This window comes from Rhinolophus hipposideros (assembly GCF_964194185.1).
Source record: "Rhinolophus hipposideros genome assembly, chromosome: X".
Lineage (NCBI taxonomy): Eukaryota > Metazoa > Chordata > Mammalia > Chiroptera > Rhinolophidae > Rhinolophus > Rhinolophus hipposideros.
Window position 1 is genome coordinate 84,444,451 of NC_138046.1, and position 25,608 is coordinate 84,470,058.

The window sequence follows — 25,608 nt, forward strand, 5'->3', positions numbered from 1 at the left end:
CTGGTACTGTGTATAGAGCCACAGCAGCACCTATCAATCAATATCTCATCAAATCATAGAACCCTAGGTTGGTTGTCAAACACTAACATTTCATACTTAACTAAATTATGTGTTCTGACCATTTAGAATATAAAAGTTAAGATACAGGCTCTAGTGTTACATGGCACACATATACAAAGTGTGGAATTTTTCTTTTGCTATTGTTTGGTAGATCAGGATTATCATGCTCTTTTCTTCCCTTGGATCATTCTATACCAGGAAGGATTGCTTAAATGATTGCTATTATGTTCCTTTGTATTTTGGATTCCTTTTAACTTTGACAGATATACTTTTCTTTGTTCTGAATTGGACTAACGTAGAGACTAGATTAAGATTGATTTCTATTTTTGGACACGTTAGAATGACAAGTGCAGTTCATTGCTGGTTTTGCTAATATATTATGTGTTTGATGCTATTACAAATAAAATAATCTTACAGGTTTTTGAGGGTTAGATATAATATGTTAAGTGTTCAGCAGCTGCCGTTGCTAATAGCCTCCATTAAAACTGTTAAAACTTCGTGTTTTTTTTAATGTAAAATTTCTATGAAAATATAACTTGTTGATGTGGGTTTCTTTCCCCTACATCTTCCTTTTGATATGTAACTCCAGTTCTAATAATAGTAGTCTTGATAGATATTTTGGTTCCTGTGTTGATTACTTAGCCCAGTTCTTGAATCTGAATTGCTTTCGCTGTCTCTGCCGTGTGCAACAAACACATACATTCGCTTGCATGTGGTTAAGAACCTGGGTTTAGGAGTCCATCTTAGTTCTGTCAACAGATCAAGTTAATCTGAGCCTATTTATCTGTAAATTGGGGGTTATGATATCTACTTTATCTTTTTAGGCTTAAATTAAATGGGGTAATAAATAACACACCTAGGTTTAATGCTGATCTTGTCAGAAGTACTTAATACATAGGAGCTATCATTAAAGATGGTTATGAGTACATAAATTACATGATACTCTTTTATATTTGCTTTCTTTTAAAACTGTATGTATACACACACACCCACACGTTTTCACATGATCTTTTTGGTGCAGTCTCTTTCCTCTTGGGTCATCCTCCACAATCTAAAATGTAGCCTTTAGTATGCATTTTTCTTTTTAAAGATTTTACTGGGGAAGGGGAACAGGACTTTATTGGGGAACAGTGTGTACTTCCAGGACTTTTTTCCAAGTCAAGTTGTTGTCCTTTCGATCTTAGTTGTGGAGGGTGCCGTTCAGCTTCAAGTTGTTGTCCTTTCAGTCTTAGTTGTGGAGGGCGCAGCTCAGCTCCGGGTCCAGTTGCCGTTGCTAGTTGCAGGGGGCACAGCCCACCATCCCTTGGGGGAGTCGAACCGGCAACCTTGTGGTTGAGAGGACACGCTCCAACCAACTGAGACATCCGGGAGCTCAGCGGCAGCTCAACTCAAGGTGCCGTGTTCAATCTTAGTTGTAGGGGTCGCTGCCCACCATCCCTTGTGGGACTTGAGGAATTGAACTGGCAACCTTGTGGTTGAGAGCCCACGCTCCAACCAACAACTGAGCCCTCTGGGAGGCAGCTCAGCTCAAGGTGCCATGTTCAATCTTAGTTGCAGGGGGCAGAGCCCACCCACCATCCCTTGCGGGACTCGAGGAATTGAACTGGCAGTCTTGTGGTTGAGAGCTCACTGGCCCATGTGGGAATCGAACCGGCAGCCTTCGGAGTTAGGAGCACGGAGCTCTAACCGCCTGAGCCACCGGGCCGGCCCCCGTATGTATTTTTAATTCACATTTTAATGACGTGTTTAGGGTATTTTTGTCATAAATTGCAAAGGCAGGATACTTTTGCATCTCGATTTTCTTATTTAATACTTTATTTTTTAAAAATCGCTTTAAGTTACTTGTATAGCTATAAATCATTTTTAGTGGCTATATAATATTCCACAGTTTGGTTGTTCCATAATTTATTCAACTATTTCCCAGCTAATACATATTCATTGTTTCCTATTATTAACAATGATTGTTTCATTAAGCAATCTTGTATATATACTCTTACTTACTGTTAACCTTTCAATCTATGATCGAGTCCCAGAAATCTTTGTTACTTCAATTGGCACTTTCCTGATGAGTAGTGAATTTGAGCATCTTTTCATGTTTGACCATTAAGATTTGTTCTTAGGAGTTGTCTGTTCATCTCTTGTGCCCATTTTTCTATTGGTTTAGTGTTTTTATACTACAAAAACTATGTTGGAGATATTAGCCCTTTGTCATCTATTAGAAGTCTTTTTTCCCTAAATCTTTGCTTTCTTTATTGCATTTGTATAGTAGTGTTTTCAAAAATGGTTCAGAAAAAATATTGGATGGCTCTTAGAAAGTATTGAATAATAGTGTTTTAGTCTTTGTGAAAAGTAACTTTGTATGTGGTGTCTTTTCTCATGGTAGTTTTTTAGTGACTCAGTTAACCCAGTGATGTGGGCTGATTGTGAATATAAATAGTAATTAGTGAACTGCAAATGTAGGGGGTTGTTCTCCAGGAAGACTTATTAAATCAGTTAAAAGCCAGTTGATTGGTTTTTGTGAAGGTCTAGTACACAGGTTCTCAAAGTTGAGATGCACCAGTCACTTTATTAAAACATAGATTGATCTCCCTCCCCTGCTCACACCCCTTTCCCCCTTCCAGTTTCTGATTCACTAAGCCTTGGGCAGGGCCTGATAATGCACATTGCTAATAAGTTTCCAGGAGATACTAAGGCTGCTGGTTCAGGTACCACACTTTGAGAACCATTGGTCTAGTCTATACTATTGGGTAAAGTTAGAAATTTGTAAATTTTTATAGTTCTATCTCAAAGAGCACCAGACATTTTTCTTTATGTCTGAACACTTACTAATTCTTTAGCAAATCCCATCTACTTAGGTGGTGTTAAATATGCCTCTGTGGCATGGTTGATATAGTAGTCGTTTATTGGGTATCTACTTAATTGCCAGTATCATAGAGTAACACTATAGGGTAGGTAGGAACAATGAGACTCAGAAGTTACATTATTTTGGGGGAAAGCTAATGGACTTTGAGCACCTGATAAAGTATGAAATGTAATTATCTGCTTGTCTTAGACATTGGAGTTGCTTGAGCATGGTTTTTATTCCAAGCATGGGTGTCAGCCTGAGACCTAGCTCCTAAATCCACATCCAAACCTTCCAGTTAGTATCACTCAAGAAGTATGTGCCCAACCTTGTGCTGGACTTAGTATAAAACATGTTCTTTTCTTTAAAAAGTTCACATAGGTGAGATAGTGGATTATGTACATAATAAAAAGAACAAAGAACTAGTTATTCTGAGTAATATTGACTATTAAGTACTCTAGAATCTTAAACATTTCATAGATTTATCTTGCTGGGTGCAAAACAAACTTTTCTTCTTATGTGATATGTGCTCAGTATTTAAAATTTTAGAAATGTGTATGTACATAATCGTGTGTACTCTTAGCAATATGGTATACCTTTCCTGGTATGTCTTTATGCATATTTCTTTACATAGCTGAACCCATATGGTATATGTAATTTTGTGTCCTACTTTACTTATCATACTTAACATTAGTGTTTTCCCATATTAACTGTACATAATTTTGTAAGAAATGTTTCTTTATATTTAACATAATGGTAATATAATTGTCACAACATCACACGCTTTCATGAATCAAGTTTGGCTTGACATGATCTTTTAATAAGGACCCCAGCTTACTAGAACTTTTCTAATCATTGGTGCTTGGTTTTTATTAGATCACAAAAGATGGAAAGAGATTTTGTGGTGACAATAATAGCAAACGTATTTTAAAACAATTGTGACAACAGAAGAAACAAAAGGAAAATAGTTGTGAAGATGTACAGCCTTTCAAGCTTATTCCGCCATGCAAATTCAGGTCCTTGTTTTTTTACCTGTCTCTGCTATGTGGCATCAGATGTTTATACCCTTTATCTTCATGGTTTTCAGCAAATTCCATGTTTCTTCACTGGAAGTCCTGGGAATAGCCAAGAAAATATTGAAAATGTAATGAGGAAGTACTTTTCCTACTACGTAGGCATTAAACCTTTTGAATAAAGCTATAGGAATTAAAGTAGTGTGATAATAACAGTGCAATTGACCAATTGTTTCCAGAAACAGATCTAACACATAAGAAGTAAACTTACTGTAAAGGTGGCATTTCAGGTTAGTAGGAAAAGGATAAATTATTAAATAAATGATATTATAACAACTGGCTAGCTATTTGTGAGGCAATTAAAGTAGATCCTACTTCATCAAAGTAAAATGAAGATGTGTTAAAAAGTTGAATTTAAAAGCATAAAGCTTAAAGCATTGAAAAAGTCTAACTACATGTTTTATGTTTAGGGTGGGCAAGGTCTTTTCAGGAATGAAACTCATACCATCAAAGAAGAAATTAATATTAAAATATAATTTTATACCTTCTGTATGTGACTATCTTAAACAATCAAATTATGCCATGTAATTATCTGTTTATGTAACATTTCTCACATTGTTTGGTTTATTTCCAATATTTTCTGTTATAAATAATGCCACAGCGAATAATACATCAATATTTGGCCATAATTAGCAACAGATGTGTTTTTGTTGTTGGGGAATATTGGGCAACAGTGGTTTTTTTCCTGGACCCATCAGCTCCATGTCAAATCATTGTTTTCACCCTGGAATCGAACTGTGGGAATCAAACTGGTGACCTTGGTGTTATGAGCGCTGCGCTCTAACCATGGAGCCAACCGGTCGTTCCCATGATGTTTTTTAATTAAGTTCTTAATGAATGTTGTGCCTTAAACTTTACAAATTTTTGTCTCATTTCATCTTCAGAGAGATGCTACAAGCATCTTTTTCTCAATTTTAAAGTAAAGATCAAAGAAATCAAGTAACTTATTCCAAGTTTCATTGAAGATGAACGTAACAGCCAGCTGTCCTAAATCTTTCCTTTTTCACTGGTTTCTCCTATTTAAATGTATATTTAGAAAGAAAAAGCAAGAACATATTTTTTTTTCTTGGTCAGTCTAGGTAAAAGTTTTGTTGACTTCTCAAAGAACTACATTTGGTTTAGTTGAGTTTCTTTTTTATTTTTATTTTCTGTTTCATTTGTCTCTGCGTTAAATTTTGTTATTTCCTTCTTTCTGTTTGGGTTGAGTTTGCTCTTCTTTTTCTAGTTCCTTAAGGTGGAAGGTTAGGTTACTGATTTGAGATCTTTTTTAGTATAAGCAATTAAAGTTATGAATTTCCCTCCAAGCACTGCTTTCAGTGTATCCCCTAAGTTTTAGTACGTTGTATTCTCATTTTCATTATTCTCAAGGAATTTCTTAATTTTCCCTTGTGATTTCTTTATTTACCCATTAAGAGTGTGTTGTTTAATTTCCACATAATTTGTGAAATTTCCAGATTTCCTTCTATTTATAGATTTCTGATTTGTTTCCATTGTCATTGGAGAAGATACTTTATATGATTTTATTCGTTCTTAATTTCTTGTTGTTTGTTTTGTGGCCTAAACATATGGTCTATCTGGGAGAATGTTTTATATGTACTTGAGAAAAGTGTGTATTCTACTGTTGTTAGGTAGATTGTTCTGTATATATCTGCTAGACTTAGTTGATTTAATATTCAAGTCTTCTATTGTTTTCTTTCTCTAGTTATCAATGTTTAATGTTTGCTCTGTGGATTACAACTAACAATTAATGAAAAGTGAGCTCAATTTAATACCAACATAGTTTGGTAGACAAAAATTTTGCTTCTCTATAGCTCTGTTCCCCCTACATACACACTTTGTGTTTGTTGTTGCCACAAATTACATCTTTATACATTGTGTGCCCATCAGTATAGATTTATCATTAGTACTTTATGTACTTGTCTTTTAAAATACACAGGAAAAAAAGTTACAAACCAAAAATACATTCATACTGACTTTTATATTTACCTGTATGGTGTTCTCTATTTCTTCATATGGAGTCAAGTTACTGTCTCGCGCACTATCATTTCAGCCTGAAGGAGTCCCTTTTACATGTCTTCTGGCAGGTCTCCTAGCAACAAGCTCTCTCAGCTTTTGTCTGAGAATGTCTTGATTTCTCCTACATTTTTGAAGGATAATTGTGCCAGATACAGAATTCTTGATTGTCAGTTTTTGTGTTTTTTTTTAATTAAAGTTTATTGGGGTGACAGTGGTTAGTAAAGTTATATAGGTTTCAAGTGTACATAGTACATTATCTATATATCACATTGTGTGTTCACCACCCAGAGTCAGTTCTCCTTCCATCACCAGGCAGTTCTTTTCTTTTAACACTTTGAATATATCTTCCCACTGCGTTTTGGCCTCCATGGTGGTTTCTGAAGAGAAAAGATTTGGCCTCCATGGTGGTTTCTGAAGATTATCTTGTGGAGGAACCCTTGTACACAGCAAGTCACTTTTTGCTGCTTTCAAGGTTTTCTCTTTGTGTTGGCCTTTGACAATTTGATTATAATGTGTATTTCTATGAGTCTCTGTAGATTTATCCTATTGGAATTTATTGAGCTTCTTGGATTTGTAAATTCGTGTCTTGTCAAATCTGAGACATTTTGGGCCCTTATTTCCTTAAATAATCTGTGCCCTTTTTCTCTCTCCTCTTCTTCTGGGACTCCCATTATGCATATGTTGGTACATTGATGTAATCTCACAAATTTGTCTTTTTTTGTGTGTTTTTTTTCCACTCTTCAGACTAGGTAATCTCAACTGACTTACCTTCAGGTTCATCGAGTCTTCTTTTTTCCCCACCTTTCATTAATTGTTTCAAATAAACTTTTCTCCAAATTTTTATGAAAGTTATACATGTTCAGTGTTGAAAATTAATACAGAAAATTGTAAAGAATAAAATAACAGTAATCCTCAACCACCACTATGTAGAGCAAAATAACTGTTAACACTGTGTTTCAAGTGCTGCTCCACCCCCCACCTATGGTGAATTCTTAAAAATATTTTTAAAGACTGGACAGTAGTCTTGGCTTTCAATCCACCTTCCTGGTCCTCTTGAGTCTCCATGGCCGCCCCTCTATGTCTTCTTCTCTGGTGCCTCCTCCTCTGCTTCAAGCTCAGGACACCACCCCAGGCTCTCTTTCATCCAGCTACATTCTGCCTAGGTTATCTCTTCCAATTTCATGCTTTTAAGAACCTCTACCTCCCCAAATTTTATGTTTCCTTTGAACCTCAAACTCGTGTACTTACTGCCTTCTCAAAACCTCTACTGAATGTCTAATAGATACCTCAGTGGTAACATGTACAAAATCAAACTTTTGATCTCACCTCCCACTTTTACCTCCAGGCTCAGGCCATTTCAGGTACCTGGCCCCCTTGGCATTCCTGGACAGCGCCAAGCACACTTGCTGCCTTTACACAGCTATGTCTTCACTTGTCTCTACGGCTTGCTCCCTCATGCCTTTTAAGTCTTAAGTGTCACTGTCTCAGTGAGGTCTTCCCTACCATCTAATTTTGATATCGGAACCCCCTCCACACTCCTTATCACCCTTTATGCTTTATTTTTCTGTGCAGCACATAATAACATCTGATGGTCTATATATTTAATTAGATTCATTCTTCTCCCTGCTGTATTACATCTGTTGAACCACTCTAGTGAGTTTTTCATTGCTGTTATTGTGCCTTTCAGCTCCAGAATTAGTGTTTGCTTTTTTATGGCCTCAAACTCTTTATTTATATTCTTTATTTGATAGGACATCATTCTCATAGGTCCTTTAGTTCTTTGGATATGATTTCTTTTAGCTCTTTTAGTTTATGTAAAACAGTTGATTTAAAGTTTTTACCTAGTAAGTGCAGTGTCTGGACTTTCTCAGGAACAGGTTCTATTAATTTATTTTTTGCAGCTTTATTGAGCTACAATTGACATATGACATTGTATAAGTTTAAGGTGTACAACATGATGATTTGTTACATTTATATATTGTGAAGTGATTGCCACAGTAGCATTAATTAACACCTCCATCACCTCATAATTACCATTTCCTTTTTGTGGTGAGAACATTTAAGATTTACTCTTGTAGCAACTTTGAAGTGTATAATAAAGTACTGTTAACTATAGTTACCATGTTGTACATTAGATCTTCAGATCTTATTCATCTTATAACTGGAAGTTTGTACCCTTTGACCAACATCTCACCATTTTCCCCACCCCCAGCCACTGGCAACCACCATTCTACTCTGTTTCTATGAGTTTAGCATTTTCAGATTTCACATAAGATACGCAGTAATTGTCTTTATCTGACTTATTTCACTTACTGAGGTTCATCCTCAAGGTTCATCCATGTTGTCACAAAAAGGTGGGATTTCCTTCTTTCTCATGGCTGAATAATAATCCATTGTATATATACACCACATCTTTTTGTCCATTCATCCATAGACAAACACTTACGTTGTTTCCATGCCTTGGCTAATGTGAATAATGTTGCAGTGAATACAGGAGTGTGTATTTTTCTTTGGTGTCCTGATTTCATTTCCTTTAGATATATACCCAGAACTAGGTCATTGCTGACCTATTCATATGGTAGATGTATTTTAATTTTTTGAGGCACCTCCATTCTGTTTTTCATAGTAGCTGTACCAATTTATATTTCCACCAACAGTGAACAAGGTTTCCCTTTTCTCCAAACTTTCGCCAATATTTGTTATCTCTTTTTGATAGTAGCCATTCTAACAGGTGTGAGATGATACCTCATCGTGCTTATGATTTGCATTTCCCTGATAATTAGTGATATTGAGTACCATTTCATGTACCTCAGCCATTTGTATGTCTTCTTTGGAAAATGTCTATTCAGTTCCAGTTACTTTGTTGTTGTTGTTATTCAGTTATGTGAGTTGTTTATATATTTTGGATTTTATCAGAGTTTGCAAATATTTTCTCCTCCATAGGTTGCCTTTTCATTTTTTTGATTTTTATTTTTCTATGCAGATGCCTTTTCATTTGATGTATGTAGTGACATTTATTTTTGCCTTTGTTGCTTATGCTTTTGGTGCCCTATCCAAAAAATTGTTACCAAGACTAACCGTGAGTTTTAGTTTCGGGTCTTATCTTGAAGTCTTTAATCCACTTCAATTTTGTATTTTTGAGTGATGTAAGATAGGGGTCCAATTTCATTTTTCTGCATGTAGTTATCCAGTTTTCCCAGCACTAAGTATCAAAGAGACTATGCTTTCCTCATTGATTATTCTTGGCTCCTTTTCAAATATTAGTTGACCATATACAGAGGGTGCTAAAAAATGTATACACATTTTAAGAAAGGAAAACTATTAGTATTGTAATACTCAATATATACCGATAACAAAGGATGAATACAAGTCACTTTTGACTTCCGTAATTACAAGAGGTGCTCAAAGTGGTTACCATCAGCGTCCAGACACTTCTGATTACGGCAAACTATTGCTTGAGCAACGTTGACCAGTGTGTCCACTTGTATACATTTTTTTGGCACCCCCAGTAAGGATTTATTTCTGGGCTCTGGATTCTGTTCCATTGGTCTATGTGTCTGTTTTTATGCTGATACCATACTGTTGATTACTCTTGCTTTGTAACAATGTTTGAAATCAGGAAGTGTGATACCTACCTCTAGCTTTCTTCTTTCTAAAGATTGCTTTCTGTTTTTGTGGAAAATGTCATTGGAATTTTGATAGTGAGTACGTTGAATCTGTAGATAGTTATGGATGGTATGGACATTTAAACAATATTCTTCCAATTCATAAATACTGGATATCTGTACATTGGCTTGTGTCTTCTTTAATTTCTTTCATTAATGTTTTACAGTTTTTTTCTTTTTCACATAGCTTATTGTTAGTATATATAAATATGACTGATTTCTGTATGTTGATTTTTGTATCCTGCAACTTCACTGATTTTATTCGTTATAGCAATTTTTTGGTGGTCTTTCGGGTTTTCTATACGAGATCATATCATTTGCAGACAGTTTTACTTAACTGCTTTCCTCATTGGATGCCTTTTATTTCTTTTTCTTGCCTAATTACTCTGGCTAGGACTTCCAGTACTATGTTGAATAGGAATGGTAAGAGTGGGCACCCATCTCTTGTTCCTGATCTTAAGAGGGAAAGCTTTTACCGTTTCACTGTTGAGTATGATGTTAGCTGTTAGGCTTGTCATATGTGGCCTTTATTCTATTGATGTTGTATGTTCTTTTATACCCCAATTTTTGAGTTTTTATCATGAAAGGATGTTGAATTTTATCAGATGCTTTTTTCATGTATCTGTTGAGATGATCATATGATTTTTGTCTTTCATTGTGTTAATGTGATGTATCCCATATTTTTTATGTATCCCATTTGTTGATTTGTTTATGTGAAACCATCCTTGCATCCATCCCAGGAACATATCCCACTTGATCATGGTATGTGATTCTTTAAATGTGCCTTTCAATTTGCTAGTATTTTGATGATGTTTGTTTATTTGCATCTTATGTTCATTAAGTATATTGTCCTGTAGTTTTCTTGTAGTGTCCTTATCTGGCTTTGGTATCAAAGTAATTCTGGCCTCATAAAATGAATTTGAAATTATTCTGTCTTCAATTTTTTGGTAAGAACTTGAAAAGGACTGGTATTAATTCTTTAATGTTTGGTGGAATTCACCAGGAAAACCATCTGGTCCTGCACTTTTCTTTGTTGGGTGTGTTTTGTTTACTGATTCAATCCCCTTACTTGTTTTTGTTCTGTTCATTGTTCATATTTTCTATTACTTCATGATGCAGTCTCCATAGGTTATCTTTCTAGGAATGTATCTAGTTCTTCTATGTTAACCAATTTGTTGGCTTTTTGTTATCCAGTTTGTGGGCAATTTGTTCATAGTCATCTCATTCTTTGTATCTCTGTGGTATCAGTTGTAAGGTCTCTTTTCTCTATTTATTTATTCAAGTCTTCACTCGTTTTTTTCTTAGTCTAGCTAAAAATTCTTTATTTTGTCTCCCCCCCCAAAAAAAAAAACCAGCTGTTATTTTCATTGATCTTTTCTATTTTTGTATGGTCTCTTTCATTTATTTCTGTTCTGATCTTTATTATTTCTTTCCTTCTAAATTTGGGCTAAGTTTGTTATTTTTCTAGTTACTTGAGGTATAAAGTTAGTTTACTTGAGATTGTTCTTGTTTCTTAACATAGGCATTTATTCATATAAAATTCCCTTTTAGAACTGCTTTTGCTGCATCCCATAGTTTGAATATGTTGGATTTCCATTTTTATTTGTCTCCAGATGGTTTTTAGTTCCCTTTTGATTTCTTCTTTTTGATCCATTGGTTGTTCAGGAGTATATTGTTTAATTTACAAATGTTGGTGAATTTTTCAGTTTTTCTCCTGTTACTGATTTTTAGTTTTATATCATTGTGGTCAGCAAAGATACTCAGTGTGATTTTGTTCTTCCTAAATTCACTAAGACTTGTTTTGGGACCTATCATATAATGTATTCAGGGGAATGTTCCATGTGGATTTGACTGGAGTACGTATTCTGCTGCTGTTGGATGAAACGTTCTGTATATGCCTGGTAGGGCCATTGGTTTAAAGTATACTTCAAGTTCAACATTCCCTTACTGATTTTCTGTTGGGTCGATTTATCTATTGTTGAAAGTAGGTGTTAACATCCACTATTACTGTATTGTCTATTTCTCCTTTCAGATCTGTTAGTATTTGCTTAATATATTTAGATGCTCCAATGTTGGGTGCATACATATTTACATTTGTTATATCCTTGTGATGAATTGCCTCCTTTATCATTAAATAATGATGTTCTTTGTTGTTACAGCTGTTGAGTGAAAGTCTGTTTTGTCTGATACAAGTGTAGGTGCTTCTACTTGCACAGAATATCATTTTCCATCCCTTCACTTTGAGTCTATGTAGCCTTAAAGCAGAAATGATTCTCTTGTAGGCAGCATATAGTTGGGTCTTGTTTTTATCTATCCATCCACACCACGCCTTTTGATTGGAAAATCAGTCCATCTATATTTAGGGTAATTATTGATAGGGAAGGACTTAGTAGTAATGCCATCATATTAACAGTTTCCTGGTTGTTTTTTATTTCCCTTGTCCCTTCTTCCTCTCTTGCTGCTTTCCTTTGTGAATTGATCGTTTTCCATAGTAGTATGCTTTGCTTCTCTTTATCTTTTGTGTATCTAATCTAGGTTTTTGCTTTCTGGTTACCATGAGCCTTACATAGAACATCCTATAGATACAAGTTTATTTTAAGCTGATAACAACATTGATTGCGTACAAAACTCTACCCTCTTTCTTCCCCTCACCCCAAGTCTATTTTGTTTCTGGTGTTACAATTTACTTATTTTTATATTGTGAATTCATTAACATTATGTTAGCTCTTAGTTATTTTTACTACTTCTATCTTTTAACCTTTATTACCCGTGGGTGAATGTTTAAGACAGTGTTCTCCTGGGGCTCTCCAACAGCTGCTGAAAGTGGCTTCAGCTGGTTCACAGGCCACTGCAGAGTCCACAGCTGGGACTGAACTCTATATGCCTGGCAGCCTGGATCTTTTGTTATATTGGGCTGGATTCCAGCTTACACAAAGGCACTTTTGTCTGTGATGGATGCCAAATTGTTGTGGTAGGAGGAGCAACAGACATCTTAGTTAGCCATCTTGCTGATGTTACTCCTCATGTTGCTATTTGTGTTTCATAGTGTCTTCTTTCTTTGCATGCCTCATAATCTTTTTGTTAAATAATGGACATTTTTAATATAATGTGGTAACTATGGAAATGAGATTCTCACCCCTTCCCAGGATTTGTTGTTATGGTTTGTTGTTTGTTTAGACTTTTCCGAACCAATTTCGTGATCCTTTGTTTTGTGTGGTCATTGATGTGTCTGTTTTGTTAGCTTAATGATCAGCTAGTGATTTGCCTTAAAGTCCTAGGACAAAAACAAAACAAAACAAAACAAAAACTCCCAGTCTTTGCAGGTGGGTGCTGTGTATATTTTGGTGTCTTCAATGTCAGTACTCAGCATCTTCAATAGTCAACTAGAAGTTTACAACTCTGCCTTAGCCTTCACTTCTGGCTGTGCAGAGCCTGATCGTCTCCAGAGGTGTGTGAACTTGGACCTTCTCAGATCTTTTCTGAGAATGTGTCCAGCCTTGGCCTTCCAGATTCCCAGGAATATGTGGAGCTTTTCAAAGCCCTTATTCCCCAAAGCATTTTACTCCCCAGCCTTTCTTCCCAAGTTTTTCAGTTTATTATTTATTGCAATTGTGTATCTTGTCCTAGGGGACAGGGACTAATGCGTGTACTCTTGAATGTTTTCCGCAAATGCCCAATTCATCCTTGAAAGAATGTCAAATTAAGAGAAAAATGATTGTTAGCTCAAATGCTATTTAAAAATGAAGGCCGTTTATTAAACAAGATTGTATGGCTGGAGTTTCGACTTTGGAAGCCGATAATAGTGTACAGTTGAGCCATTCTCCCACATTTCCTTAGTGGCTAGAACTTGTTAATGAGTTTTTAGACTTTCTGGTGGCAGAAGTAGAGTAGTGGTGAGCAATGCAGAATCTGCTGCTTTGCAACTTAGTTCATGTGAAAAAGTGAGGAACTAGAGAGCATGTGATTCCACCCTAGTGAGGAAGGTGAGCAGGCTGAGCGTGGAAAGCAGACTGCAGCACTGAAGGCCTGGGGGGACAAGACTCGCCTGTCGACAAGCATGACAGCAGGCATGTAGAATGCAGTAGCTTGCAACAGCTGCTTATGTTCTCCCCTGGTGACATCCTGACAGAACAGCAAAATTGATCTCATTGGAGAAATTACCTTTAGGCTGACCATCTTGCCTTGCGTCTTAAGTCCTTGCTCCTATTTGCTCCCTCCTTTCATTTAACTGTCACATTGTATGTCTTCTTAACACTGCTCCAAGCAGCCACATGTTCTTAAATATTTTGTACACAGGACTACATTAAGTACTGTTTAACACTGTCTTTTTCCTTTTCCAAGAGCTGGGGTGGAAAGGAGAACGGCTTTGGACTTGCAGAATGTTGCAGAGACTTGCATATGATGGTAAGTAACTCTTTGGGATATGGGTGTCTTTTGGCAGAGCTGTTTGTGATCTCTTTTTGAGCCTTAATTTACAGTGAATATATGGTATATAAAGTTGTCGCTGCACATTAGGACCTTGAAGGAACCTAAGATCACTTGAGACATAGTACGCCTGATCTAGAAATGCTTGGGCCCTCCGTGTGCTGGCAGTAAAGAACCTCAGAAGCACAGCTTATGTTCATACCCAGCTCTTGAGTAGGAAGCCGCATTGGGTGAATCAGTTTGAAAGTGATGAAAAGTCCCAGAAAGTACATTTTGTTGCATTCTGTCACTGAAAATATCAGAACTCTGGGCAGTCTGGCATTATTTAAGAATGGCTGCTTGAAGAATAGTTCTGCCATTAGGGTTATTAAGAACTTAACATGTTCTGTGTGCTTTCCATGCCCTGCTCATACCTTTCACCCATGCTTAGATTATGAGTTTCCCTCTGCTTTGATGTGTTACTATGGAACCACCGGGCACAATTGGATTTGTTAGAACAATTCTGTGCCAAGAAGCAAATATGTTTTCCAGCAGATATACTTCTTTTTTCAGTTTGTCATGATATGACAAATGGCTGTGATGAAATGTAGTGAATTCGTTTTAGCAAGCATTTTTGCCCCGTGAGAATGACTCTCTTTCTGTTCACATAAAACTACAGTTTAGAACAAATTACTTTCCCATCTTAGCTGGTATATTTTATTAGGTGTGCATTATGTGAATGGATATTGGATAATATGGGAGGTGAGTGTTTTATGTTTAATAAAGCTACATGAATCTTAAAGGGTATTTAGTTTGGAATTCTAATTTTTTGTCTTAACGTTTAGTTTGTTAATTCCGAGCCTCCATATATATATTTATGAAGCTTGTTCTTTGCCCCTTGTGCGAAACAGTATTATACACTCTGCTGGGATTGCATGATGTGTGTTACCCATTTTGGTCCCAACCTGTGTTAAGAAATTACACATCTTTCTATTTATTGGTGTTTGGCATGTTATGGGACTTTGAAAAATATGATGTGTACTTTAAAAGGAAGTAATACATACACATGTTAAAAAATTCTAGGAGTATAAAGGGGTGCACAATAAGTCTACATCCCCAGGGGCAATCACTGCTGCTGGTTTCTTTCAAGGCTGTGTTTTAATGGGTGTGCTGTTGTGATCTTACTTGGTTTTTCATGTTGCTTTTCTAGAGTTAAAGAGGATTTGTTGTTGGGGTCTGGTTTATATTGATTTGGTATCTGCCTGTGCATAAAAGTAGTTGGATATCATGAGAAGTGATGTAGAATGGTATGGAAGGGAGTATGTGAAGAATTATGAAGGTACACCCACGAGGCATGGTTTGAATAAAATATTTCAAAACGCGATGATACACACTAAGGTTTCCATAAGAATGTTTTTTTTTTTTCCATTCTCGAGCTGGTGCCTAGACCCTTATATATGTCTTCCATCCTTTCTTGGGTTCTTACTCATTACTGCTTGGCAGACTTGCCCCTCTTTTCCCTCTTGAGAATAGCTACAGTCCAAATTGATTTCTTGAAAGAAAGGGCAACTTGGTAACTTACAAGTAAGAAATATGAAAGCTTTTGGAGCTGTGGGCGCCATCCTCCTGATTCTGTCTTGTTACATAAGACGCCTGAGCTGTACTAAGACAAGAAATGAACGCAGTGCATCTGCTGGCTGCATTGCTCGTTCTGCTGCCATGAGTTGCACAAGTGGCTAGGACTTTGAGGGAAGATTGGGAGGAGATGGTATCTGATTCTTTCATGTGCTTTATACACAGAAATACCCACCCAGTGCAACTACACTACACTTTGAATTCTATGCAGACCCTGGGGCCGAGGTCAAAATCGAGAAAAGGGTGAGTCTCAATCAGACTTGTTCTGATAGAGTCTGTGATCTGCTGTAACTGGGGTTGACTTTTCTAGAACTCCTCAGTTAAATGAGGGAATGGTTTTGAGCTACATTGCTGCCTTCCCAAGCGAGATAACACCTAATAGTTTCTCAGGAATAAGTGTTCATTGTATGCCCCGCTCTGATAGGTTTGGATCTTAGGTTGGAGCTGCTAAGAGCAGGACTCCCCATGTGGGGCACTGCTGTAACTAGTATACTTTTCTCAGTCTCAGTTCCAACATGCAGCGTAATACTCTAGATAGTGATAGCTCTACTTTCTCTATTTAAGCCAGCCTGCAAGAAGTCTATATATTACTTACAGGGTCCTGCTTCAATTATCTGGTCATTCCTTATTCTTTGAGGAGATACTGAAATTCAGTTTGGTTTAGAAGTGGCCTAGTGAATAAGATCTTTCTCTTCTGCCTACAATATATAATAATAGAAATAAACTTTCTAGATTAATGGCGCCTTGAAAACAGCTCTGATGCATATTTAAAGAGAAACCATTTTCATGGATTCAGTCTTTGCTATGAATACAGAGGCTGTGGGGATAAAGACAATGAAGATTTTTAAAGGACCAGGAAGAATGTGAAATGTTTCTGACTGTGCCTTATATTTTCATACTACTGGTTTCGAAGAAGCTTTCCTGAGAATATTCTGTATATAAAATGGGTATTTTGGGGGACTCAAAAAAAAAGTTACATTGATTTTAAGAGCATTTAGTCAGTCTTCACCCTAGGGTGCCGTCTTGGTTTTCAGACAGCTCTCGCAGTCCTGTAGCAGGGGAGGCTAAGGTATACAGTGACCCCTAACAGCTCTCCTATCTTTTTAATTTCAGACAACTAGCAACACACTACATTATATTCACATAGAGCAACTTGACAAGGTAAGAGGAATCTTTGTCTGTTGACTATTTCCGTTACATTTGGTTCACTTTTTGTTCCTAACTAATTTTTTTTTTCTAATGTAGATTTCAGAAAGCCCTTCTGAAATTATGGAGTCTCTTACCAAAATGTACAGCATTCCTAAGGATAAGCAGGTATGATATGTCCTAAAAATATCTAAAGGGTGTAGTTGTTATTCATGTAGATTAATGACGTGTACTGTGCTGGGAGACACCATAGCATAAAGAAGGGAGTCAGACCACAGGCAAATTAGTTAACAAACTCTGGGAGCCTTAGTTTCCTCATCTTTTATGAGGTCAACACTTTATTGACTTCATAGGTTCGTGTGAGAATTTGAGGAAAACATAAGCTGCCTTACTCACCTTGAGTATCTAATAAAGTGATAGTAGCTCAATGCTTTGGCTACCAAAGAAGAAAACATTTAGTTGTGTTATGTTTAATCGTAACTCTCGCAAAATGTCTCCAGTTTGTGCCTATCAGTAGAGTGATAGTTCTTGGCTTCTGTTGGGATATTAGGATTCTGTGTCCCTCTGTTTTCTCATTCCCATTTTGTCAACTAACCTCAGAGTGGAACTGTTCTGTTTGATACCTTAACAAATAGCAGCAGTAAACCATTTTACCAAGGAGCTGCACAGGTACGATTTAGCCCTCAGAAAGTACAGTCACTTTTTCCATTGATTTCCTAATTTAGGTCTTCTGTCTCTACAGATGCTGTTATTTACACACATACGGCTAGCCCATGGCTTTTCTAATCACAGGAAGCGATTGCAAGCTGTTCAGGCCAGGCTGCATGCAATATCGATATTAGGTAAGACAACAACACTCTGTAAGAGGCCCTGATAGGCAATTTAGACTTGATTTCCTTTAAACTTCATATGTCTTTGTTGCTATGAGGCTTATTGTAGTTATCTAGGTCGCAAGTTATATTGTAAAATTGCCAGCATTCATAGTGTTCACCATTCCTGAATTTCTAAATGTTGAATCGAAAGAGGATAGGATGGTTATTGATACTGCATGGGTTTAGTGTTGATTTTGCTCTTTTTAGCGAGTGTTCAGGTAGTCATTCCCCTTGACCCCCATTGTTCTTCCTCTTGCCGTTCATCTTCCTCTTCTATGCCTTCAGGAGTATAGTTTTGAAATCAGTCAGAAAGTGTTTGTTAAGTAGTCAGTACTATGTATTTTACTTTTACAGTAGGGTGGTAGCGTGGGAAAGCACACTGGTTTTGAAATCAGTCCTGGGCTCTTACCCTGACGATGCAGATTAGTAGCCACATGTTTATCCTTTTGGCCTCATTTTTCTCATTTAATATTGTGACATTACTTATTTTATAGGCTTGTAAGAGGATTAAACAAAAGCCTATAAAGAACCTAGTACAGGCCAGGCACATAGAAGGTATAAAATGGTAGCTGCTGTTAATATTGTCAGCTCTCATTATGTTATTACTCGTCTGCTCTTTTAAGCTATGGGTTCCTTGAACTAAAATTCCTACTCTTCTTTTTGTACGTAATACCTAGCATAACTTCTGGCATGTAGTGGGTACTCAGGGAATGTTTGTTGAAAACTAAACATGCTTAATTTAATCCACTAGTTTGCACATCAGGAGACTGTGTCCAGTATTACTTGTGTGAGGATTCACTGAAAGTGTATTACATGCATTCTCAAGTTCCATTCCGATGTCATATATGTTTCTGGCTTAGTTTGCAGTAGTCGATAAATTCTGTTCTTCATAGCTTTTAAGTGTTTCCTTGTGAAAACAGAAGCGTATGAAGAGACTAAAATGAAAGTGTGTGTCCAAGGCATAATAGAATTATTATATCAAGTATTGATGTTATACAAAATTAACTCTTCCCTTTTCATACTTCCCTTCCCAAAATTCTTTACTTAAGACAACTGATACCATTAATTTAAGGAGAATATATCGGTTGGGTGTTTTAGAGCTTATCATATTTGAGCCTATCCTCTAGAATTCAGTGATTCTGCCCTCCAGTGCTGGTTGGAAGGGAATCCGTCCCCAGAACCAGTAGGTGCCAAAAGGTTTGTCATTGGGCAGTGGCTTGACCACTGCCTTCTTGCCTAAAGTGTTTATTTCTCCTTTTGCAGTGTATTCCAATGCCTTGCAGGAGTCAGCAAACAGTATCTTGTATAATGGGTTGATAGAGGAGTTGGTAGATGTCCTTCAGATAACAGATAAGCAGCTTATGGTAAGTATTTATTAATATTGTGTGTGTATTAGGCTCATATGTATTTATTTGCTTTTTGGGTTTTCCCAGGGATTTAGAATGAACCCCAAGTGGGATGCTGGCCCTTTTGCTTCCTCTTTGGATATTTAGCTGCAGAGTTAACAAATGCTGGATTTTCGATATTATTCTCAACAGACTTCCATCTGCAGTAAGCAATTGCCAGTAGAGTGACTGAAATTTTAGAGTTTTGGTTATTAGCAACTTGGTTTAGTCCTATACTTATTTAAGACACATATACCATGTTTACATTCTATTTTCATAGGAGATTAAAGCTGCTTCTTTACGAACATTAACATCTATTGTGCACTTGGAGAGAACTCCCAAACTCAGCAGTATTATTGACTGTACTGGAACTGCATCCTACCATGGATTTTTACCTGTACTTGTGCGGAACTGTATCCAGGCCATGATTGGTAAATTTTGATAGTTATCAATCTAGGCAACAAGAGGAACGCTGCCCTTTGCCTGGCTACTTTTGTTTAACATCCTGCCAACTTAACACCAAATCCTGAGCTCACTCTTTCTCTCGCTCTCCCAACCTCCCTTTTAGATCCTTCCATGGATCCATACCCTCATCAGTTTGCCACTGCTCTCTTCTCTTTTTTATACCATCTGGCCAGTTACGATGCTGGTGGCGAAGCCTTGGTCTCCTGTGGAATGATGGAAGCCTTATTGAAGGTGCTCTACTGTTTTTTTTAAAAAATGCATTTGTGGGGAAATCAACTAAGAGAGCGTGTAAAGTTGCAAGTTTGGAATGGTTCACGGTGAGAGCAAATAGCCTAAGAAAGCTTACCCAGAAAATGTTATACTTCATTTTTCTAGTTTGGCCTTCTAGGTATTAACAACTTGTAAGAGTAGCTGTTTCCATTATTAAGAGTTGAACATAGTCCAGATGTGTTCCAGTAGGCCCCAGGTACTAGTGAAGGCATTACCACATCTTATTATGATCTTAGTTGTGACACTGAAGAAAATATATATCAAGGTACTTTGTAAGTTGGTCTGTTTTGGTAATGGGCTTTACTGGGTATTAGGCACTGGGCAGCAGCTTTTTTCTCCCTGAATATTTTATTTCATTCTGAAAAATAATGTATGTCCTCATTACTGCAGGGGGTTAAGTACCAGAAGTGATAAAGCACCAAAAATCTAACATATACTCTTTTCTCTTGTGTCCTGCTGCCTCCCCCAGGCCCTGGAATGCACTCTGCCAAAAGAAGACATTATTTACAGCTCTGTGTCTTTTCATTTGACTGGTTTTGCCTCTTTCTCTCTCCCTGATAGGTCATAAAGTTTCTTGGCGATGAACAGGACCAGATAACATTTGTTACCAGAGCCGTCAGAGTAGTTGACCTCATCACCAACCTGGATATGGCAGCTTTCCAGTCCCATAGTGGACTTTCTATCTTCATTTATAGACTTGAGGTATTCTTAATATAAGGGGCATTTTGCATAGGCTTACGCCTAGTGAGACCTGAGCCTAGGAACTATCCTAATAACCCTAAAGAACCATTCAATTTCTCTTCTATTTTGAGAAACCCATTTTGGTAATCTGCATATAACATTCTTTCATTATAATTATTTTTAATCCCTGGTATATCTGTAGGATTTGCTTACTACTTTTCCCTTGATCATAGCATGAAGTAGATTTGTGCCGAAAAGAATGTCCATTTGTGATCAAGCCAAAGATCCAGAGACCCAGTACTACACAAGAAGGAGAAGAAATGGAAACTGATATGGATGGTAAGTAATAGTTACTAAGGCAATATTTTTTGTGCTTGCTGTTTTCCTGTCATTCAACCCCAATTTTCATTCTTCCTCATAAATTGTAAAGTGTACAACCGACTTGAGTATATATGTTCAACAAAACAATTTTTTAATGCGTAATTGATTTCTGCTTTGTTTTTCATGAGGATAATTAAAAAAGAGAGGTACAAGTTGTTGGGAACAGAGGTGGAAGGTGAAGCAGATGGTAGGGCTTTGTAATCATTCTATGATACTCTGTTTTATTTCAAGACTTAATAGTTGTTTTCTTAAGTATTGGCTCATTATTTTCTTATTCCCACTAAAATGTAAGCTCCATGAGATCTGGATACTGTTTTGTTCACTGCTGTATCTCCAGCAGTGTCTGATACAGCATATGTGTTTGGGAAAGTTAAGTACAATGTAGACTCTAAAATGGGACTTTCTGAAACTATCTGGCTTTTTTTTAAGTTAAAATTTATTGGGGTGACAGCTGTTAGTAAACTTAAATAGATTTCAGGGGTACAATTCTGTATTACATCATCTATAAATCTCATTGTGTGCTCACCCCCCAGAGTCAGTTCTCCTTCCATCACCATATATTTGATCTCCTTTATTCTCATCTACCTCTCCCCTCCCCCATTACCCTCTGGTAACTATCTGGCTATTTTGAGAAGGGAGAGGAGAGGTGAAAAAGTTGTTGTGTAGGAAACAACTTTTTAAGTCATTAAATGAGAGAGACAGAAGACCAGATATTCTTAATCTTCAGCTGCATCATGTGTATCCTTTTTTTTAAAACCTCTCTGTCCCCACATGCATAGTTCATCATCATAGTACCAAAAATAATAATAATTATTCCCCGAAACAGCTTTCTTAGAATTTAATCTTACCTTGATGACCCACGTTATTACATGTATCTATTATCATACTTATGGTAAAAGTATTAGAATTTATGATGCTTTCATTTCTGATGCCAAATGTCCATCCATTGCCATTCCTTTTTTTCTTTTTTCTTAATAGTTATCTACCATGTTTCCCTAAAAATAAGACCTAGCCAGATAATCAGCTCTAATGTGTTTTTTGGAGCAAAAATTAATATAAGACGTGGTCTTATTTTATCATAATATAAAACCGTGTCTTATATAATATGATATAATCTAAAACCGGGTCTTATATTCATTTTTGCTCCAAAAGACGCATTAGAACTGATTGTCTAGCTAGGTCTTATTTTCGGGGAAATGGTATGTGCGTTGCTGTTCCTAGAAGCCCCTTTACCCAGTTTCTATCTCTAGTCTATTGTTGGGCAAGCTGGTATTTGAGTTAATGGGTGAGATCCTGGAGTGTTGATTAAAATGTGATATCTACCAAATGGTGTGGTGTAAAAGACTAAAGAATGAATCACTATTCATTATAAATCGGTGGTTGTTATGTAGTAAGCATTGGAATAAATTAAAGTGCTTGCTAAAGACTTAAACCCAGTCTACAGTGCTTAATTCATTAAGTTTCCAAGTAAAACAGGAAATCTTTGTTTTTAACCAATCCAAGTAATTTTGATGTACTCATAGAGAAAATTTTATATTGAATAAAAAGCAGGTTGCAAAACTATGAGTTTGGTGTTGCTGTACAGAAGTAGGCACTAGTATGTACAAAGTGTGATTGAAAAGTACAGTGAATGCTTAAAACAAATGTATTACAGTAAAAGACGCATTGCCATTAATGCCCTTCAAAATGCTCCCCCCTCACTTTGAACACATTTAGCCCAATATTCTTGCCACCTTCTGAATCAATTCTGGAAGTACTTTTTCGTGAGTGTCTTTACTTTATCTTCTATCATGACGATGTTCCGTATTACACATCGCTTCTGGTATGGCACTTTCTGTCAAATAAAAACATTTCGGAGTCTCCTCATCCACCTTATTCTCGGGATCTGGCACCGTGCGACTTCTGGCTCTTCCCCAAAGTCAAAATGGCCATGAAAGGAAAACATTGTCAGTCTATTCAGTTCATAGAGGCAGCCACAGCAGCTCAACTAAAGATATGAAAGAGGACTTCCAGAACTGCTTCAGAAAGTGGCAAGAAGGATGGAATAAGTGTGTTTGAATGGGGGGGTGGGAGGGTTGAGCAGGATTAATGACAGCATGTCATTTAATGTAATAATTTTTTTTTAATTGAAGCATTCATATTTTTCGATCACACCTCGTATGTGTGTATAGATAGAAGAAAGATTAGAAAAAAAGTATTTCAGAATGTAAATAGTGCTCTATCACTAATGGAGCTTTATTTTTATAAATTGTAAAAAGTAATTGTGTATTTTGTAGTATATTAATTAAAATTATTCTCTTTGAGTATATAAAGTAAAAATGAATGCTCTCACTCCCTGTCCACCATACTTACTATTTTGGTTACTCTCCCAACAAGCTCTACCTAATATCTTTCTACTACCCACCAGTAGTATATTAAATTGCATGTCTCACTACCTTTTTTCTTTCCAAATTTGGTGGTTGAGAAATATTAAAGCACTTTTCTATGATTGTTTCTAATTTTCATGTCTTGAATAACCAGTATTGTTAAATGTCTTTCTATTTGTTTGTGTAAAGTTCACATTTTCATTTTGGGTTTCCATATCTGAATCCTTCTCCATTTTGATGTCATTCATCTCACCTTAATGGAAAACATTTTCTCAATCTTTCTTTTGGTGGTAGCTCTTATTCTAACGAGTTTCTTTATCATAACTTGTACTTAGTGGCAGATGTGACTATGGAGAGTAGTCCGGGATCATCCATCTCTGTGGAGCACCGGCTGGATGTTGAATTAAGGGCATCGGGTTCCAGCAGCAGCACTAGCATCTGCCCTGGCCCTGGCCCCCGCCCTGGTGCGTAGACACGTAGATGCACAGTCTGTCCCACTGATTGACTAACTAGCAGAGAAGGGTGCTTTGGGGGGAGCATAAGTGGTACACTTGAAGGCTTGCTGCTTATGACTGTGCATGTTATTTTGCTATTCTCGTGTCTGTTTTCTCCTATTAACGTTTACCGTATTTGCCGGCGTATAAGACGATTTTTTGGCCCCGAAAAATATGCCTCCAAGTGGGGGGGTCGTCTTATACGCCAGGTACACTTCAGATAGACTGCCCATAGTGCTTGCCCCGTGCCATAGTGGCCTCCCGATGCCCGCCCACTTCATTCCACATACCGTTCAGGCATCAGCAGCGCTGCTGGGTGTATGCTCGGCTGTTATGCGATTTTGCTGTTATGCGATTTTACCACACTCGCAAAATCGCACACAGCCGACCATACACCCAGTATGATAGCGCAAAATCGCGAATCGCGATACCATACTGGGTGTATGGTCGGCTGTGTGCGATTTTGCGAGTGTGGTAAATTCGGGTTACCGTATATTTCTTTACATATGCATTGAAGATTCGCGATTTTGCGCTATCATGGTGCCTGTTAGAATGTTGAAGAGCTCGCACTTGCGCACTAGTGAGGTCCCAGGGAGATGCTGATGCAAGGGTGGACCAGACTGCTATAGTGACAGGGCGGGCAAACAGGGAGCAGGGACCAATCAAATCAGGCTTTGTATACAGCCAACAGCCAACCACAATACTGCACCATTGTACAGTACAGCATAGAAAATGTCGACCAGTCAAACCCCTATCATCCCTATCATGGCACCAGCCAAAAGAAAGAAGTATGATGCAAATTTTAAACTGAAAGTTATTTGGTGTGTGGAAGGTGTGCGGAAGAGGGGGTAGTCTTATACGGCGAGTATATAACAAACTCTGTATTTTGAGTGGAAATGTTAGGGGGTCGTCTTATACGCCCAGTCGTCTTATACGCCGGCAAATACGGTATTTCAGCATTTTACTTTTCCGACTATTGTACTTTGATTATTTTATCTTAACAGCCATGTTGGAGGGCGTTTAATATCTGAAACAGGAACTGAGGATCAGAGAGTTCATCTTTTTACTTTGATTTTTTTTTAACATTAGGCTTTTAACTTTAGTATTAGTTTTGTGCAGTCCTTGGTGATTTATTTTTCCAATGTTAAAGCTTAGGTAAGTACTCTTCTAGCATCCAGAGATCTCACTTCAAATGTCTGCTAGTGTTGTTATAGTGTCCGTGGGTCTCCTAAAAGTTTGTTTTATGTGCCGCTAACTGTCTTCTAATGATGAACCCAGTGTAATCTTCTATCTCTCTCCCTTGCCAGGAGTCCAGTGTATTCCGCAACGAGCAGCACTTCTCAAATCCATGTTGAATTTCCTCAAGAAGGCCATTCAAGACCCGGCATTCTCTGATGGCATACGGCATGGTATTTGATTCTAGACACCTTATTGAAGGAGTTTGACTCTGAATTTCAAAGATTGGTTCTTTTCATACTTTCTGAAGCTACTCTTCTTTAGAAGGCAGGCTTAAGAACAGGCCATGCCTTTTTGAATAGCTTTTAGTCATTTAGTAGTGTTACTTTCCCTAAAACTAAGAATCATTCAGCAACTTTCATAGTGACTCACCTGTATTTTAGCTTTTCCACCTTTCACTCTGTGCTTACTTCCAACTTGCTGCCCCACTCTGTCTCTCTGTGTCTATATCCTTTTATTCTTTGACTCACTGTCAAAAGGTTATTGTATGGACAAGGAATAAATAATAGAACCTGGGGAGGAGGGACAAGTTAGACTGAAATCAACACAGAGATTGTTTATCACAGTGTGGTATATGTAAGATATTGCTCCATCCCCATCCGTCAGGCTACTCTTGG

At 37.2% G+C, this 25,608-nt stretch overlaps 1 protein-coding gene across 13 annotated transcripts in view; it reads left to right on the forward strand.

Annotated features, from left to right (window-relative positions):
- The window catches only part of HUWE1 (HECT, UBA and WWE domain containing E3 ubiquitin protein ligase 1), a 162,086-nt gene that overhangs the window by 43,866 nt on the left and 92,612 nt on the right, over positions 1 to 25,608 (forward strand). For 11 of the 13 annotated variants that reach the window (XR_013992927.1, XR_013992928.1, XM_081042339.1 and 8 more), the window contains 12 exons: positions 13,998 to 14,060; positions 15,861 to 15,938; positions 16,809 to 16,856; positions 16,941 to 17,009; positions 17,584 to 17,683; positions 18,977 to 19,077; positions 19,379 to 19,529; positions 19,667 to 19,794; positions 20,395 to 20,535; positions 20,748 to 20,853; positions 23,597 to 23,725; positions 25,063 to 25,164. Coding sequence is in view for 11 of the 13 variants with exons in the window: in XM_081042339.1 (XP_080898465.1) it covers positions 13,998 to 14,060; positions 15,861 to 15,938; positions 16,809 to 16,856; positions 16,941 to 17,009; positions 17,584 to 17,683; positions 18,977 to 19,077; positions 19,379 to 19,529; positions 19,667 to 19,794; positions 20,395 to 20,535; positions 20,748 to 20,853; positions 23,597 to 23,725; positions 25,063 to 25,164 (1,216 nt within the window). In the remaining 2 variants the exon portion in view is untranslated. The remainder of the gene's footprint in view (positions 1 to 13,997; positions 14,061 to 15,860; positions 15,939 to 16,808; positions 16,857 to 16,940; positions 17,010 to 17,583; positions 17,684 to 18,976; positions 19,078 to 19,378; positions 19,530 to 19,666; positions 19,795 to 20,394; positions 20,536 to 20,747; positions 20,854 to 23,596; positions 23,726 to 25,062; positions 25,165 to 25,608) is intronic. The other 2 variants (XM_081042340.1, XM_081042341.1) reach the window with 1 other exon arrangement.